Genomic DNA, 17,768 nt, shown 5'->3' with positions numbered 1-17,768 from the left:
TTGGCCACTGCAATCTGGAACTTGGTCCTTCTTGTCACTTTGTAGTACACCAAAAGCAGTCCAGCCAACAATAGTACCTCAGTCACTAGAGCCTACAGAAGTTATAGAGTTCTACTTTTGCTAACTGTCTGGTTCAGGTCTGATGACCTAGGAAAAGTAACTCAGAGCTTTGTTGAGATACCCTCCAGCTCCCACATTTCTGTGGTGAGGTAGCCCTTGCAGCCATTCAAGCACCAGCTGTCTAGAGGCTGACCACTGCCTCATCTGTCCCTGCTTACAAAGGCCTTCACAGCTTTCTAAAGGCCCGTCAGGAGGTCCCTGCGCCTTATGTTTAATGCTGTCTATGGGCCCAGCCCCAGCTCAGCGCTACCTTTATAGAAACAGCCATTGGTCTGTGAACAAAACTACCATCAGCTGATGCTACCCTGTGAAGTCACAAAGCCATGGGCCTTGAAGCCACAAGCCTCTTCTTGCACAGGCTCAGTAATTAAATGTGAAAGTTAGCCTAACTCTGGCTGCAGTGGAGGGGCCAATGGTTTCACCTACTGTAATCAAGTTCAAGACCATGATCATGGCCGAGAATTATGCTCAGAATAAAGCCAAGCTCATCTGTGAGATCCAGCGGAGGTTTGAAGCTGACTATGAGTCAGATAAGTCAGACAAATATGATCCACTTGATGTTGAAAGGCTACAAGAAGATGATAACTGGGTTGAAAGTTACTTACATTGGAGATATAATGCTGTGGATGAAGCAGTGAAGATGACTGATGAGAGTTTTCAGTGGAGGAAGGAGTTTTTCTTCAATGACCTTAATGAATCCTCCATTCCAAGGTGGTTATTAGAACTTGGTAGTATTTACCTCCATGGTTATGACAAAGAAGGAAACAAATTGTTCTGGGCCAGGGTGAAATATCATGTAAAAGACCAGAAAACCATAATGGACAAAAAGAAACTTATAGGTTTTTGGTTGGAATGTTATGCCAAGAGAGAAAATGGGAAAACCTATCACGATGATGTTTGACCTATCTGAAACTGTACTGAATAACATAGACATGGACTTTGTACGCTTTATCACCAACTGCTTTAGGGTTTATTACCCTAAATACCTCTCAGAAATGGTGACCTTTGATATGCCTTGGATAATGAATGCTGCTTTCAGAGTTGTAAAAGGCTGGCTTAGCCCAGAAGCAGTGAGTTTATTGAAGTTTGCAAGTAAAAATGAAATCCAGGACTATGTCAGTGTAGAATACCTGCCTCCACACATGGGTGGAACTGACCCATTCAAGTACAGCTACCAGCCCTGATTGATGATGACTTCCAGATGCCACTGTGTGAGAATGGGCCTGTTGCCAGTGAGGATGAGGCATTGAGTAGAGAGAACATGGAAAGTGATGGTAAAGAAAACTTGGAGACAGTTTCCAATGAGGAACAAACAATTCCTCCAAAAATGCTTAACTCAACTGAATTGACTTCAAAAGCAGAAGAAAATGAGAAAGTTGACTCAAAAAATAAAGCTTTCAAGAAACCATTGAGTGTGTGTAAAGGACCCTTATTACATATCAGCCCAGCAGAAGAATTATATTTTGGAAGTACCAAATCTGGAGAGAAGAAAACCTTAACAGTATTAGCAAAGGTAACTAAAAATGTAGTAGCATATAAGGTGAAAACGACTGCTCCAGAAAAATATAGAGTTAAGTCAAGCAACAGCAGCTGTGACCTGGGTGCCTCAGTTGATGTAGTTGTGTCTCCCCACTGGGGTTTAACAGTTTCTGCCCAAGACCGGTTTCTGATCATGGCTGCAGAAATGGAGCAGTCATCAGGTACAGGACCAGAAGAACTGACTCAGTTTTGGAAGGAAGTTCCCAGAAAAAACTGATGGAGCATAGGTTAAGATGCTGTACAGTTGAGAGCAGTAAAACCAAACACTCTGACGTTGAAAGACAATGTTCTTAATATGTCAGATAAAACCGGTAAGGATGTATACCTACAACTCAGTCATTTACTAGAAAGCAACAGGAAGCTTGAAGCCCACCTTCAGCATTGTATCTGGTTGCAGCAACTGTTACTTGCTTCAACAGTGCTCTTGCTTGCATTAGTTGTCACCTTCTTTTATTCATTGTACAATTAAAGAAGCCGTGCTGGACACAAACCTAACTCCTTCCTCTGTTGTTAGGGAAAAGTAACAAACTCAAGACGTCTCTCTCAAGCTACTAAACACATTGCATATCTGTGCTTCCTGAAAGGAAATATGTAGCACGTGAAGAGTACAACATATACCTGTCTTCAAAAATAAACCGCTTAAATAAAGAAACGCTGGAGAAATTCATTATTAGAGATTATATCTAGTTTGGAAAGTAAGTAAAGGTGTCAATTAATAGCTTAAATATAATTTATTTTTCCCTTTGATTTAAATGCTTTTAAAGCTTAAGTTTTGTACTGGGGATGTGGCTCAACGGTAGAGCACTTTCTTAGTGTGCACAAGGCCCTGCATCTGGTCCCCAAAACTGCCCCCCAAAACTTAAGTTTCACTGTGTAAATACATTACCTCAATGGAAAAATAAGTAACAACATGCTTTGGTGCAGCCAAAAAAATGTAATCTGCTTTTTTATGACAGAGTTATTATAGCTGAGCTGACCTACTAGCTTTTCTCTATTATGTAAATAAAAGAACATGTATATTGAGAAAGAAAACATACTGAAGCAGAGTAATTTATGTAATCTTGACTTTGTAAAATTTTGAAACTTAATTCCAGATGGTAGGCAGTATTCTTTTGAACTGTAAACCTTTCCATGCCAAGCCACCTTAGCCTTTGTTTCTCAGAGTTCCTTAGCAGCCTGCCTGTTATAACTCCCGGGCTTTTCTACGAACACTCATTTTGGTAGAATTTGGAAAATGAAGTGTGGTTGGATTTTCTCTGAATTCTGTGGAGTCTCTCCAGTCTCCCTTTCTGGCCATCTCTGTCAGCTTCACATTGTGCACTATGGCTGGATACTGAACCTTTTGCCTAATTGATTACAAAGGCTTTGTCGTTCCTCATTCCTTCCAGGTCACAGGAGTCTCTGTGGACTACAGATTGCACCATCTTCCCCCTCATTTCTTGATGAAAAGTGTCAGATGGCACTTTTCTTTGAAGAGCTAGTTCTTTGATATTCTAAGCATTATAATTTATGATTCAAAATGTTCCTTGTTAAAATCAGCCATAAGTAGGAAGCTCACAAAAGACTGAATTATCTCATAATGATGGAAAGAGAAATAAAAAAGTATAGAAGTTCAAGTGTCAAGTCTTCGCTCAGAGAATAAAAAATGTTACGCAAAGTGGGCTGTAAAACCTTCATCCCGGAGCTAACTGACTGACTTGATAATCTCTTTGGTACAGTAATGCCCCCTGGTATGGTTTCTAAATTCCTGAAAAGAAAGAGTTGGCAGAAGCACAGGCTAATGAAATTATAGTTTGTTTTCTTATTCATATGGCCAGTTTCGATCTTTTTTGGTTAACTTGTGTGTCGACTTTATATGAAAGAAAAAATAGTCTTCCTGTAAAATAAATTTTGAGTTTCACCTGAGCCATGTTTGGAGGTTTATTATTACTATGAAGTGTAGTGTTATCCACTTTCATTTTGAAGATGTTGGTTCCCCAAACTGAGTTATGAAGAATGATATGAGAGTTCCTTCAAAACTGGCCTAGGAAATAAACGTTAAAAGGACACCGGTGTGGCCCTTTGTCTTGATTTGGGCTTTTCGGTTTCAGTTTTCCACCTCTGGATGTGAAATGGACTGCAGTGCTCCCTAAGTCCTGTGCACAGTATCTCCCTTTGTGTATGCAAAACAACTTCCCCTTAATGGTAGACTTTTGGCCTTAATCTAATCCCAAAGTATTAGTACATGTTTTTTGTTCCTCAGCAAATTAATGAGGAAATAATTAGCCATGATTGGAACTGTACTGTCCTATCGGTGTCCCTTTAATGTTTCGTATGAAAATTGTATTGACTCACTAAAATACCTATGTCTGATCAGTTGAATTTAGTAAGCTATCTTGTTAACGTTTGTGTGTCTATGAAACATGACTAAAAATTACCAAAAATGAACTATAAAGTCAAAAGCACCTAAGCTTTTGTATTTGTCTTGATTAATCATGTATATTTACATTTGATTTTATATGTCATTATTTGGTTCTAATTACAGTTGCATGATTATTATTTTGGATATTCTGTTTTTGGTAATTTTCTTTTTCTCATGCCATTACGTGTTCATGACCAGATTACCAAGGACTTTCATTTAGATTCTGATTTTAGCTTTCACATGGGAATGAAAATTAATAGATTTTTTCATAAAAACATTAATGAAATATCATTAGCTTGATCTGCAAGTAGCTTAAAAATGCAGTTGCTGTTAAGCCTAGCCTCAAATTTCATAATACCATAACTGTTTTTATATCTTGCCACTAATTTTGACTGGATTTAATAGCACTGTATTGTGCAATTACAAAAAAATATATTACTAGAATTGTTGCCAGTGTAATTTCTCTAATGTTCTGGTGCTTTTCATGTATTTTCAGTATTTTTATTACTATATTGGTATTTTTTTAAAATTTATTTTAAAGAGAGTAGCAAATGAGAAACAAACAAACAAAAAATAGAACAGTAGCAGAATACCAGTATCACAAACTAAACAAGTCAAAGCAAGAACATTTAAAGTGATACAGGGTTTCAAGACAAAATAATAGGAATTAACAGTGGTTGTTACATTACATATCGCTGTCCTCAACTGCATTGCTCAGATTACCAGATGTAAGAATGGAAGATTGCTCAAACCATTAAAGAGAATGAGAAAATAATTATTAGATAAAACATTAGAGATAATACAGAGTTACACCAGAGAAGATGGTAAGAATTCACCATTGTAATTCCATTGCATATTGTTACCTTCAAATCAGTTGCTTAGATTACCAGACATAGCGTCCAAAATCGATCAGGACATAAAAAATTGTAAACATTAACTGTTCATTTCAGTACACTATCAGACATCAGCAACACAGTTATCGCAGCTGTTCATATATATATTTACATTTTGCCTTCCTTCTTTCTTTTTTTCTTCTTTCCCTCATCCCAGTCATTCCTTCCTTTGAGCAATTTCTTTCCCTTTCCTATCACCTATTGTACACTTTGAGTTTTACCTAGTGGTACTTTCTATGTATAAGTTGATCAGAAAAACATGTTTTCTACTCTAATATGTTTTAGAAAAGTAATTACATTTATGAAATAAATATCCTCAGGAAAAAAAGAAAAATAAATACAAGTTAGCCTGGTCTTAGTCTCTCCAGTCTACCAAATGCCCTTTTCCTCTATGGAAATCTAAGGCTGAGAGCCAGACAGCCTGGTCCCACTAACAATCTCTCCATATATCACATGGCTCCCATATATTTGTTTCTTTATATTCATTTCTCTTATATCTAAGTCCATATCCCAACTGCTTGTGTCTCTAGGAACTTGCTCCCTAACTGTAGACTTTCCCCAGTGCAGCAGAAGTTCTCATCAACAGACCTGTCTATTACCAGGTTGGTGTCCAAGGGGAAGGAAGAGCTTAGAGCTAAGTGGAGCATGCTTTATTTATTCTCCAAAATTTACAGAGCAAATAAGGCACTTTCTACCTCCCAGTTTAGAATAAGTTAAGGAGGTATAGAGAAAGTTGGAGCTGCATGCACATCCAAGGAAACCAGTGTCCTTCCCACAAAAATCATTCATTAATATATTCACACAAATTAAAAGTGACTCTATTCAGGTATGGGTATTGGATGTAACAAATAAAAATACAGGACTCCTGGTTATATTTGAATTTCAGGTAAACAAATGACAACATTTTTAGTGTACGTATATGCCAAATATTAAAAAGGATTAAGACGCAATATATATATATGTACCAATTCACCATGATGAATGTGTTATATATCACAAACATATAGAAAACCCCCTGGGAATACATGCTATACAATGGGCCACTCTTGCTCCTGCCATTGAGAACCAGAAAGGTCTAGAGTCAGCAGAGAAGCAGCTGCTGAACAAGGACTCGGAGAACATGAGAATGCAGACTAAGCCCATGGAGTCAGAGGTCCAGTGGACTGGGTTCTCGAGAGCTGCTCAGAAGCTGTAAACCAGGAGGACCTTGCACAATACCTGCAGAGACTCATTGGAAGCCATTCTTCCCCTGACAGTACAGGCTGTGGTGGAGCTCTGGAGAAGTCTGCAGCAGGATTCCTTCTGCCTGTGCTGACAGTTGGGGAGAGGACACTAACTGGTTGTGGGGTCTCAATGCAATGGGAGGCTGGAGAGAAAACGCTACAAAAAATGGCTTTGGCCCCAGACGGCTCACTTGATTTTTGACAACCCTTAGGCTGTAACTACTTGTCAGATCCTTCTTGTGTATCTCTGTTTTCCTGAGAAACCACTTCTAAGATACCAACATGTATTACAGCAGTCATTGATATTTTCCTACTAATCTATCCATAACTCTGTAATGTTTGTATTGTTCCTATCCTATTTCATAAATGGATGCATGTTTATTATTATGTGTTTCCTACAACAACCATTGAGAATAGTTAATGATTATTCAATAGGCCACTCATGTATAGTTCTATTTATTTTCTTTCGAAGATACCTAAGTAGAGTACAACAACTATTGATAATCTCCTACCTCTTTTGTCTGTAACTCACTATATTTGTCTATTTGTTTTCCTGAGAAACTATCTTGTAGATAACAATATGTAAAACAATAACCATTGATAATTTCCTACCACTTTGTCTGTAATTTGGTAAGCCCCCCCTCCATTATTGTTATCCTTCTCTTACTCTTTAAAATAAAAAAAAATAGTAATTAAAAATATGAAGATTGCTGTTTGAGGCCAACTTGGGCTACACAGTGACTTCAAGGCCAGCCTGAACTACCTTGTTTCAAAACATCAAGAAAAGAGGGTAAGGCTAGATTGCAAATATTGTCTGAGACATAATTATAATAAAAATTATCATTTTTATCTAAATTTAAAACTTAACCGGGCACCTTATATTTTATTTGGCAACCCTACATGGACTGTCAGGCATTACTGCTGAAATTATAATGGAAACGAAAGGCATAGTTGGTGCCTTACAAGGAGGTATAAACTACAGTACTTTTGGCCCTACATGAATAATAACATTGAAAACGCTGCTTCTGAACATCTCTTTCCAACCACAGGAAACAACTGTTAGTAGTCATTAGCAACATCTTCACCTTTTACCAAGAAATAAATTTGCATCATGCGCAGAATTAGTCTATTTTGACACCTTACATCTCCAAGCTCTCCATATGCAGCTGAGCCCAGATTTTGTTGATGGGGCTGTAGAGAAATCACAAGTGAGTCTGAGACATTTCTTTCCTTAAAGATATTTATACTTACTGCAGTGAACTCTGTGGCAAAGGAATTAAAGTACCACTGACACACATGAGAAGAAAATCTAGACCAAACTGAGAGGTCAGAAGTAACACTCCTACTCTGCAGCTGACAGTGACTCTGCACTGCAAATGAACTGGTACAATTTTAATAGTTTAATTTCATTTAAATAAACAAATGCAACCAGTATCTTTTGCCAGGATATTGGAGGAAAATCTTTCTTATATACAACTGATCCCCTTCTGTTGCTATCCTGCTATTTACTGTTCATTAACTGTTCACTCATTCAGCACATACGTACCAAGAAATTAGTATGTAACAGGCATCTGAAACACAGCGGAGAACAAGCCAGACGCTCTCCAGACTGCATGTGATCCCACAGTCTCAGAGTAGAAAAAGAAATTACACAATCACAGAGATGAGTCATTTGCTGCAACAATCTTCCCCCTGGTTGTAAAGATGTCCTGAATGTTCACAACTCTCTGTCCTGGCATTTGCATTGCTGCGAAGGTTCTCTCTCTGTGTCAAGATCATGTATTCCAACAGTGGTGACATCACCACAGAGGAGGCAAAAGTTAGTCAGTGGGAAGGTACATAGTCCTTACTCTTTCTATGTGTACAATGCAAATATACATACAGCACACAAATACACGCACATCTGTGATATTAAAATTTCCTGAAGGAGAAGAATAACTAGAAGAAATATTTACAAAGACTCCTTAGAGGACTGATAGTGAAGAAAAAGGACAATAAACACCAGCCCAGGCTTCCTCATAGCCCATCCAACAATCCCTCCAAATATATTTACAAGATGTCTGCTTGAAAGAAAGCACTGTGAGAGGCTCAAGGGATGCGATATTAGATAAGAGAAACACGGGCACTTAAATGTTAATGGAGGGGAAGACATGCAAAAAAAGCAAGAACACAGAGAAAATAATTATTAGTTCTGATAAACACTGTGAGAAAAACCACATAGGATATTCACTGGAAAATAATCGGGTGGAATTTCCTTGATTGCAAGATGAGAGAAGGTATTTCTAAAAATAGTTGCTACTTTTAAAATAGAGTTTTTCCTATTTGCATGCTTATTTATTTACCTCCTAATTTGCACAGATCTGGGTGGAACTTAGAGGCAGCTTTCTTGCTACCTGAAAATTTCTATTATTTTCCCATTCATGACCTTTATATCAACTTATATAAAAGTGGAAAAGGCTTTGCACCTGCCATGACACCTGGCTATGTGTGACTCACACCAAAAATTACAGCAAAATTCTGCATTAATGGAGCATGTGGCAACCAGAGACGTGTGTATTTGAGTTTAAAAAGGGGGATTTCCATTTGAAAAAACGAGAAGCAAATTATTTGAATATGAGCAAATCTACAGCTTGACATTTTCAGAGAACTCAGTGAGGCCCAGCCTTGAAGATGTTTCTTCTGAGGGACTGGAACTGTTAGAAGATGACGCTCAACATCGGAAAGTGCACAGCAGCAGGGCTGAGTTATACTTCCAGGGGCAGCCATGCTTACAGTTTCAGCACCCAAGGGAAGACACGGTACTAAGTTCTTCTGCTTCCCTTTTTTTATTTTTGCAGATCTTACCTGAGTACAGTCCTCCCACCTTCCTTCTTTGACAGAGATAAGCCTGACTTGGTGAGACAAGCATGTCCTGCCCTCAGCTATGTCCGGTCCTCACACATCTGTGGCCTCTCCTGCTGACCCTGGGTGAGTAGATGGGCTGATCTGGTACAGTGCCCTCAGTTCCTGGTCAGCCAGGGGAAAAGCCTGACGTTCTGCTTCTTTGTCCTCCTTGGGAGCAGGAACTGATAGCAAGAGATGGGTAATGAGCAGACCTGGGGGCCCCAGCCTACCCCAGTCTCCAAATGCAAGCATCAGAGTAAGCTGATCCCTTGTCTTCTCAGCACTGCTTTTCTATTTTTTTTTTTGTGCTTCTCATCCCATGGAAAACTTGGACTGTTATTTGTGCCAAATTGTGTCCCTACATTCTTTCTTCTTATAATTTCAAACCAAATAAATTTTAGATAAGCAATAACTTTAAAAACTTAGATGATTTGTGCCCCACTTGGACAATTTAGCTAGATGTTATAAAATAAAATATAAAAAGGGCTGGGATGTAATTCATTGTGAAGATCCTGTGTTGAATGCTTGGCTAGTGAGAAAAATGAGAGAGAGAGAGAAAGAGAGAGAGAGAGAGAGAGAAAGAGAGAGAGAGAGAGTGAGAGACAGAGACAGACAGAGACAGACAGAGAGAGAGAGATTTTTAAGTATGCAGTTACTAATCATGCAATAACAAAGAGATGAGGCAGGATGATGGACACAAACTACTATACGGTTATGAAATAATCTATAGTGTAAATTTTCTCTTGTCTTTTAGGAGCTCTGGGTGGTATAGAATGGGAGCAAAGAATAAGGAGGAAAAGTAAAGAGGATGTTGTGGTTACTTTGTTGGAAAATTTCTCGTAGAGCTTCTATTTATTTTTGGTACCATAAATTGAACTCAGGACCTTGTGCTTGCCAGGCAGGCACTTATGCCACTGAGCTATAACCCCAGCCCTTGTAGAGCTTCTAAATGAAAGATTTGAGACACACTGCTCCATGCTAATTTTTGAATCTTGGTTCCTTCCCAGCTCCTGGAACAGAACAATCAGGTAAGTTCCCCTTTGTCTCTGTTCCGCCCAGGCTCTGAGCACTGATCTTCTTGGCCAGCACAGCCTGTCCCGTCCTAACCTTGTCAATGAGGGCAGCAGGGACATGCCACCCACTGGGGTGTTGCTGTTCTGGTATAACACATTATTATTTGGCAAAAGGACCCTGTTCTAACTTCCCTGGTCCCCAGTTCTCACTTATTACCAAGGAACCAGATGTAGAGAGGGAGAAAAGATTTGAAGAAGAAAGGGTAGAGGTAGAAGGCTGCTGCCAAGTGAATCTCAGATCTGATCTTGGTTCCCTAAGACCTCTCCTTGTGTATGCTCAAACTAGTGCCACTGTCAGCGGAAATAGAAATAGCTCCCATGCACAGCAGCACAGGCTATCATAAAATCCTTATATGTGTTTAAAAGGAGCTCATGCCACTGTCATTCTTCAGCTTCCCAGGCCCATCAGTCAGTGGCAGCTCTCAAGCAAGTCTGATTTCTTTCACTGCCCATCCTTCATTTAAATGCTGTAGGCCCTTTAAGTATTCATTGTGCCTGATGTAGGTGAAGTGTGGAAGAAAGATGCCTTCCTCTAGATTCTCTACTAAACAAAGTTCAAAAGTAATAAAAGTGGAAAAAAATATTGTTCATTAAATGTTGGTAGCTAAGCAAGGAGTGGTTTTCTAGTCTAAAAACTGCGTTGGTGGTATATACTTCCCAGGTTCACCTTTACCTCAGTTGTAATGAATACAACAGGAGCGTTTTAGAATCAGCCCATGTGCTGAGGCCCTCACAGTGTTTGTCCAATGACAAATCATATCTTCTGAGTTTTTCTGACCTGCACCAAGAACCTGAGTCCTATTGTACCTGCTTGCCCATGTCCAGGCTAAGCCAAGGAAAAATAAGAACAGATTCTGTCTCGGGCTCTTTTTCATGTTTCTTCTGCTCCATTTCTAATGCTGGTCCTGGCTGAGAGCTAGCTCTGGAAACTCCCAGCTGCAGAGCAAGGCCCTCCATGGATTGTGCCTACTCTACTTCAGTGGCCTTTATCTTTCTATCTGCTGTTTAGGTGTATCCCCCAAAGCTGTGCTTCTGCTTGATCCTCCATGGTCCACAACATTCAAAGGAAAAACAGTGACTCTCAGATGCATGGGTTTTCCTTCCTCAACCAAGGGAAACAGATTTTGGCAGAATGGCAAGTTATTGGATACAGTATCTGAAATGATCAGCATTACATCATCTGGGAATTACCAATGCAAGACCCCTGGATCCTCTCTCAGTGACCCTGTGCATGTGGAATTTTCCTCTGGTGAGGAAAGGATGTGGGAAATCTCAATAGTCAAGCCACTGAGCAGAGAATCTGAAGAATGGGTTAATGTGGGGGAACACAAGCAGAGGTGTAAACAGTATGGGCAATGTGTGATGTGCTGACTCCAGTGGTAGGGCAGTAGCACAGCCCCACACCGTCCACCTCCTCCAGCAAGAGAAGTGTCCACATCCCAGAGGCCACCAAACATAAGAGGCCTATGTCTGAAGAAAGGCATGGGATACAATTCCTCTTTTGTTTAAAGACATGTAAAGATTTCTCAAGGACATTTTCTGGAAATTAGTTCTTTCACATAAGGCAAGGAAGAATGTGGTACTGAGGATGTGGACACATTGGTGGAGGAGATGTTCATGTGTGTATAGGGCTGTAGCTCTTTTGTAGGGTAGAAATGAGACTGAAGAAAGAAACCATAGGGGTGAATTGAAAGCATTCTCCACTCTTTGCAGACTGGCTGATCCTCCAGGCCCCACACCCCGTCTATGAAGGAGATGATGTAATTCTGAGATGTCAAGGGAAAGAACAACAGAAGATAATGGGAAAGAATTACTACAAAAATGGACAAGAACTTCGCGACAGTTATAATTTAGACCACATCACTATAAATGCAGTCTCCATGGACCCTGATAAATATAAGTGTACTGCTTCTAGGAAAGCTTTCCTACGGTCAAAGGAAGAAACTTCAAAACCTTTAAGGATCCAAGTTCAAGGTAATGGCTAAATTCCTGTGTGATATAAGTTTGGGCAATAAAATTGTGAGAATTGAGAGTGAGTGCTTTTTAGTGGGTATTTCATGAAAATTCTTTCGTGGACCAGCCATAGGCAGGGATGGTCCCACCTGGATGATCCTCTACTTCCTGCTGGTTGGTGCTTAGAACACAGGTGTATGTCTCCAGGAGTCTGTATCTCACTACCCTAAAGATTATTTGTTCTCTCTAGAGCTGTTTCCACAGCCTGTGCTGACTGCTCACCCCTCCCAGCCCATAGAGGGTGGCCCAGTGACCCTGACCTGCGAGACCCAGCTCCTGCCACAGAAGCCACATATCCAGCTTCAATTCTGCTTCTTCAGAGATGTCCACACCTTGGGGACAGGCTGTAGCAGCTCCCCAGAGCTCCAGATCCCTACTATGTGGACTGAAGATTCAGGTTCCTACTGGTGCCAGGCAGTGACTCCCAGGATCACAAAAAGCAGCCTGAAGTCTCAGATACATGTGCAGAGTGAGTGTCCAAAGGTCTGTGCTTACAGAGTTGAGGCTGGGGAGAGGAAAGTGGAACATAAACCAGGACAGTGGGTGTCGATAGGACTTGCCCTCTGTAGGCTCAGTGTTGGCTTAACTGATCTAATACATTCTCTTCCATCTAAGTTAGGTCATGGTGGTTAATGAGAAGTTAAAGGGGCTCAAACCTTTAAGAGTTACAAAGATGTACAGGATATGTTGTTGCATGAGTCAACGGATAATCAGAAGCTCCCATGGCAACATGCGGTCTCTAGAGACCCCTATGTTTGACCTCACGTCATATCAAAAATAATCAAAAGAGGAGAAGATGAATATGAACTGGAATAATCAGAGAAGAATGTGAGAATATTCAGTTTATATTCTATAAACATGTGAAAGACTGAATTTAGAGCCATATTTTCCAAAATGTATGAAAATAATTAAAAATGGATCAAAGACTTCACTAGAACCAACAGAAACTATCTACCAAAACATAAAATATGGAAAACTTAGCTATTGCTATGGGTGGCAACTTTCTGAATAGAACCCCAATTACAGTTTTGCTTGCCAGGGTGAGACTGAAGAGTTCTGGAAGAATAGGAGAGCAGTTTGGATTCTGAGGAAAGTTACTTCAGGCTGGAAGTAATTGTGCTCTCTGTTATTCTGTGATCTGTTACTGCATCAAAGATTCATAGATGTTCACAAAATGGATCTTCTGGTATCATTAGTTTATGCCTCTCTCTCTCTCTCTCTCTCTTTTTTTTTTTTGGTACGGAGAATCAAACTCAGGACCTCATGCTTGCCAGGCAAGCACTTATGCCACTGAGCTATTTCCCCTGCCCCATCATTAGCTTTAGATAAATACCGGAACTGGTGCCTAAATTTCCAGAGTGCGAATCCTGAGAGTGGGGAGGAATGTTTTTCTCTTTACAAAATATGCACAAGGAATGACTTATTCCCTACTTTGGGCCCCAGCCTATTGCGAAAGCACCAGATTTTTCTTTGACATCGAAGTCTTTTCTACCAGGACCCTTACATGTTATCTTCTATCTTTCCAGGGATCCCTGTGTCTAATGTGAATCTGGAGATCCAGCCAACAGGGGGGCATCTGATTGAAGGACAGGATCTGGTCCTTACCTGCTCAGTAAAAAAAGGCACAGGGAATATTACCTTCTCATGGCACAGAGATGGAATTAGAATTCCGGGTAGAAAGACCCAGCGTTCCCAGTCGGCAGAACTGCAGGTGCCCGCAGTAATGGAACGTGATGCAGGGCGATATTACTGCACAGCTGACAACAGTGACGGCCCCATCCTTAGCAATAGGATTACAGTCACTGTGAAAAGTAAGTTTCTGGTTCCTTTTACTCAGCCTTGACTCGCAAGCCAAGATTTAAGATCTTCATCCGCCATGAGGATCTTTAAGGAGAAGGATCAGAGATGTGAAAGCTATCCAAGCAACCACAGAGTTGACAAAATAAATTGAAAACACTTTCACAACTTGTGGAGAGGAATGAGTAGTAATGGGGAAAAAAAATTACCGTGGATTACTTTTCAGGGTTTAAGGACATTTCTTCTGATTGTTAGAGGAGAAAAGTGTAGTCAGTGAGAAACAGAAACGTTCGGAGTCTGCGTTTATTTTTAAGGCCCTGGAGTGGGGTTATGAGTATTTCAAATCCTCAGATGTTCTCTGACAGCCCTTTCATCTTCTGCAGTTCCAGTTTCTAACCCAGTCCTCACCATCCGGGCTCCCAGGACCCCGGCGGTGGTGGGGGATGTGGTGGAGCTTCGCTGTGAGGTCCTGAGAGGATCTCCTCCCATCTTCTACCTGTTTTATCACGAGAATGTCAACTTGGGGAGCAGCTCAGCCCCCTCTGGAGGAGGAGCAGTTTTCAACCTCTCCTTGACTGTGGAACACTCTGGAAAATATTCATGTGAGGCTGACAATGGCCTGGGGCCCAAGCGCAGCCCCGGAATAAGCCTGAAGGTCATAGGTAAGCCAGCTGTGCTACGGGTTTACGAGCTTGCGTCAGGCTGTGTCTTTCACAGAGCCCCGCTGGGTTTTTGGTGGAGTGACATCCCGCAGACTTCTCACACGCTCCGCCTCTATGTTGGAGTACCGGGGCTATTCCGTGTGACTTCACATTCAGTAATTTACAACATCTTTTTATTTCTTGTCACTGTCTTCAACAACCATATATATGCCTCTCAGTCATTCTAAAAGAAGCATAGAGACTTTCCAAAATACTAGACCCATGTTTATTCAATAATTACTGACAAAGGAACATGCAACAGAAATGCTTATTTCTGAATTCCTTTGTCCAGGAAAAAATTACTAGACCATTTCTTGCCATGATTTTCTATGCCTTCCTCTGTCCAATCTTAATCTTTATTTGGCCTCCTGGTCATTAGATAAAGTATTTTTAAAAGTGTCTACTAAGTGCTATAGAATCAATAGGCACTGAGCCAAAGAACAACACAAAACAAAACAGAATTACCAAAAATCAAATAGTAGCCTTTCTCTGTAAAATTTTTTTGTTTGTGTTAGTACATGTTCCTAGCATATATAAATTCATCATGGGAAATTGGCACATGTATATAGCACAGGCTACTTGCTTTTATTTATTTATTGATATTTTTTATTTTAAAGAGAAAGGGACCAAAAAAAATAACAAAAACAAAGACAAAAGTAAAGCAATACAAATCTATAAACATGATACAGAATTTGAAAATAAGATGATAGGAAATCAATAATGGTTGTTGTATTATTGTTATCGTCAAAATAGTTGCTCAGATAGGCTATTTGTTTTAATTTCCCTCTCCACTCCCACCCCACCTTCCTTCTGGATACATTCCCATTTGCAAAGATCTATATCCTATATCCTATTATCCTTTTTTAAATTTTGCTTTTTAAACTATGTGTATTTTGGACTTCTCCATAAGAGAAATCATGTGAAATTTAACCTTGTGTATCTGATTTATTTCACTTAATATTATGGTCTCAAGATAACCCAGTTTTCTACAAATGACACAAATTTATCTTTGTGTATAAGTACCACATTTTATTTATCCATTCGTCTATTGATGGGTATATTGGCTGCTTCCAAAATTTAGTTATTAAAAGTTGTTCTGCTATACACATAAGTAAGCAGGTATCATTGTAATATGATGTCTTTAACTCTTTTGGAAAGATACCTAGAGAGGAATAGCTGGATCAAGTGGAATTTCTATTTTTAGTCTTTTGAGGAATCTCCCTAGTTATTTCCATAGTAGTTGTATTAGTTTATATTACAATAAAAATGTAGGAGTGTTCCTTTTCCCCCACAGCCTCACTAACATTTGCATTATTTGATTGTTGATGACAGCCGTTCTTTCTGGAGTAAGGTAGAATCTCAGTATTGTTTCAATTTGCATTTCTCTAATGAGCATTTTCTTATGTATTTATTGGCCATTTATATTTCTTCTTAGAAATATCTATTCATTTCATAGGCCCATTTTTGATTGGGTCTTTTATTTTTGGAGGCCTAATTCTTTTAAATTCTTTTTGTATTCTAGATATTAGTCAGAGTCTGAGCAGTAGCTTGCAAAAAATTTTCCTATCATGTAGTTTGTCTCTTCACCCTGTTGGTTATTTCCTGTGCTATGCAAAAGGTTTTTTTTTTTAATGTGGTATAATCCGATTTGATTCTTCATGTTATTTCTTGTGTAATTGGGGTTCTATTCAGAAAGTTGCCACCCATAGCAATAGCTAAGTTTTCCATATTTTATGTTTTGGTAGATAGTTTCTGTTGTTCTAGTGAAGTCTTTGATCCATTTTTAATTATTTTCATACATTTTGGAAAATATGGCTCTAAATTCAGTCTTTCACATGTTTATAGCCAGTTTCCAGCAGTATTTGTGGAGGAGGCTATCTCTCCTCCAATCTATGTTTTTGGCTCATCCGTCAAAGATCAGAGAGCTTACTGTGCTTGAGATTGTTTCTGCATCTTCTATTTGGTTCCGTTGATCAACATGTCTGTTTTTGTGCCAGTACCATGCTGTTTCATCACTATAATTCATAATATAACTTATACTCTGGAATTGTGATGCTTTCTGCTTTGCTTTTGTTACACAGTATTGATCTTGCTCTTCTGGGTCTCCTCTGATTCTACATGAATTTTAGGATTGTATTCTCTAGTTCTGTGAGGAATGCTGTTGGCACTTTGATTGGGATTTCATTCATTTTGTATATCTGTTTTGGTCGTGTGGCTGCTTGACAATACTGGTTCTTCCTGTCCAGGAATAGGGGATATCTTCCCATTTTCTGATGTTCTCTTTAACTCTCTTTGCAGAATACTATAGTTTCCTTTATAGAGGCCTTGAACTTCCTTCATTAGATTAATTTCTACGTATTTAATTTTTCTTGACACTATTATGAATATTATCTACTGATGTCTTTTTCAATGAGTTCATTATTAGTGTGGAGTGACACCATTAATTTTGTGTACTGATAATGTATCCTGCTACAATGTTGAATTTCTTTATTAATTCTAGGAGTCTTTCTCGGTGGAATTTTTGCATTCTTTATGTAAAGGATCATGTAATCTTTGAATAAGGATAGTTTGACTTCTTTCTTTCCTGTACATATTCCTTTTACCTCCTCTTTCTTAACTGCTCTGTCTAAAGTCTTGAGTACTACATTGACCAGGAATGATGACCGTGGATATCCTTATCATGCTCCTACTTTTAGAGGAAAAGCTTTTAGTTTTTTTCCCATTTAATATGAGGTCAGCAGTATATTTGTTTTTGTTTTTTTTTTTTTTGTTTGTTTGTTTTATTTTTCTCTGGTAGTAGGAATCAAACTCATGACCTTGTGCTTGCCAGGCAGGGGCTGAACTGCTGAGCTAAATCCCCAGCCCCCTTTATTTGTTATAAATGGTTTTTATCAGATTAAGTACCTTCTACACCAGTTTTCTTAAGGGGTTTTATCATGAGTGAGTGTTAGATTTTTCAAAGGCATTTTCTGCTGCTATTGAGATAATAATATGATTTTTATCCTTGCTTCTGTTTATGTGATGTATTACATTTATTGATTTGTGGAAGTTGACCCATCCTTGTATCCTTAAGATGAAGCCCATTTGATCATGATGTATGATCTCTTTGATGATTTGTTACCTTC

The 17,768-nt window shown here is 39.2% G+C and overlaps 1 protein-coding gene and 1 pseudogene across 5 annotated transcripts in view; both read left to right on the top strand.

The window, feature by feature from the left end:
* Positions 1-17,768, top strand: part of LOC102017650 (Fc receptor-like protein 3) — a 71,321-nt gene that overhangs the window by 23,505 nt on the left and 30,048 nt on the right. For 2 of the 5 annotated variants that reach the window (XM_013522496.1, XM_013522495.1), the window contains exons 4-10: positions 9,014-9,143; positions 10,067-10,087; positions 11,142-11,381; positions 11,846-12,106; positions 12,336-12,614; positions 13,672-13,956; positions 14,326-14,604. In XM_013522496.1, the coding sequence (XP_013377950.1) occupies positions 9,083-9,143; positions 10,067-10,087; positions 11,142-11,381; positions 11,846-12,106; positions 12,336-12,614; positions 13,672-13,956; positions 14,326-14,604 (1,426 nt within the window). In that variant the 5' untranslated portion in view covers positions 9,014-9,082. The remainder of the gene's footprint in view (positions 1-9,013; positions 9,144-10,066; positions 10,088-11,141; positions 11,382-11,845; positions 12,107-12,335; positions 12,615-13,671; positions 13,957-14,325; positions 14,605-17,768) is intronic. The other 3 variants (XM_005400124.2, XM_013522497.1, XM_005400128.2) reach the window with 3 other exon arrangements.
* Positions 529-3,546, top strand: LOC102017322 (annotated as a pseudogene).

The sequence above is a fragment of the Chinchilla lanigera genome, unplaced genomic scaffold (genome assembly GCF_000276665.1).
Source record: "Chinchilla lanigera isolate Chin_1 unplaced genomic scaffold, ChiLan1.0 scaffold00067, whole genome shotgun sequence".
NCBI classification, from domain to species: Eukaryota; Metazoa; Chordata; class Mammalia; order Rodentia; family Chinchillidae; genus Chinchilla; species Chinchilla lanigera.
The sequence above is the reverse complement of the archived record's forward strand: the minus strand, read 5'-3'. Positions and strand labels throughout refer to the sequence as shown.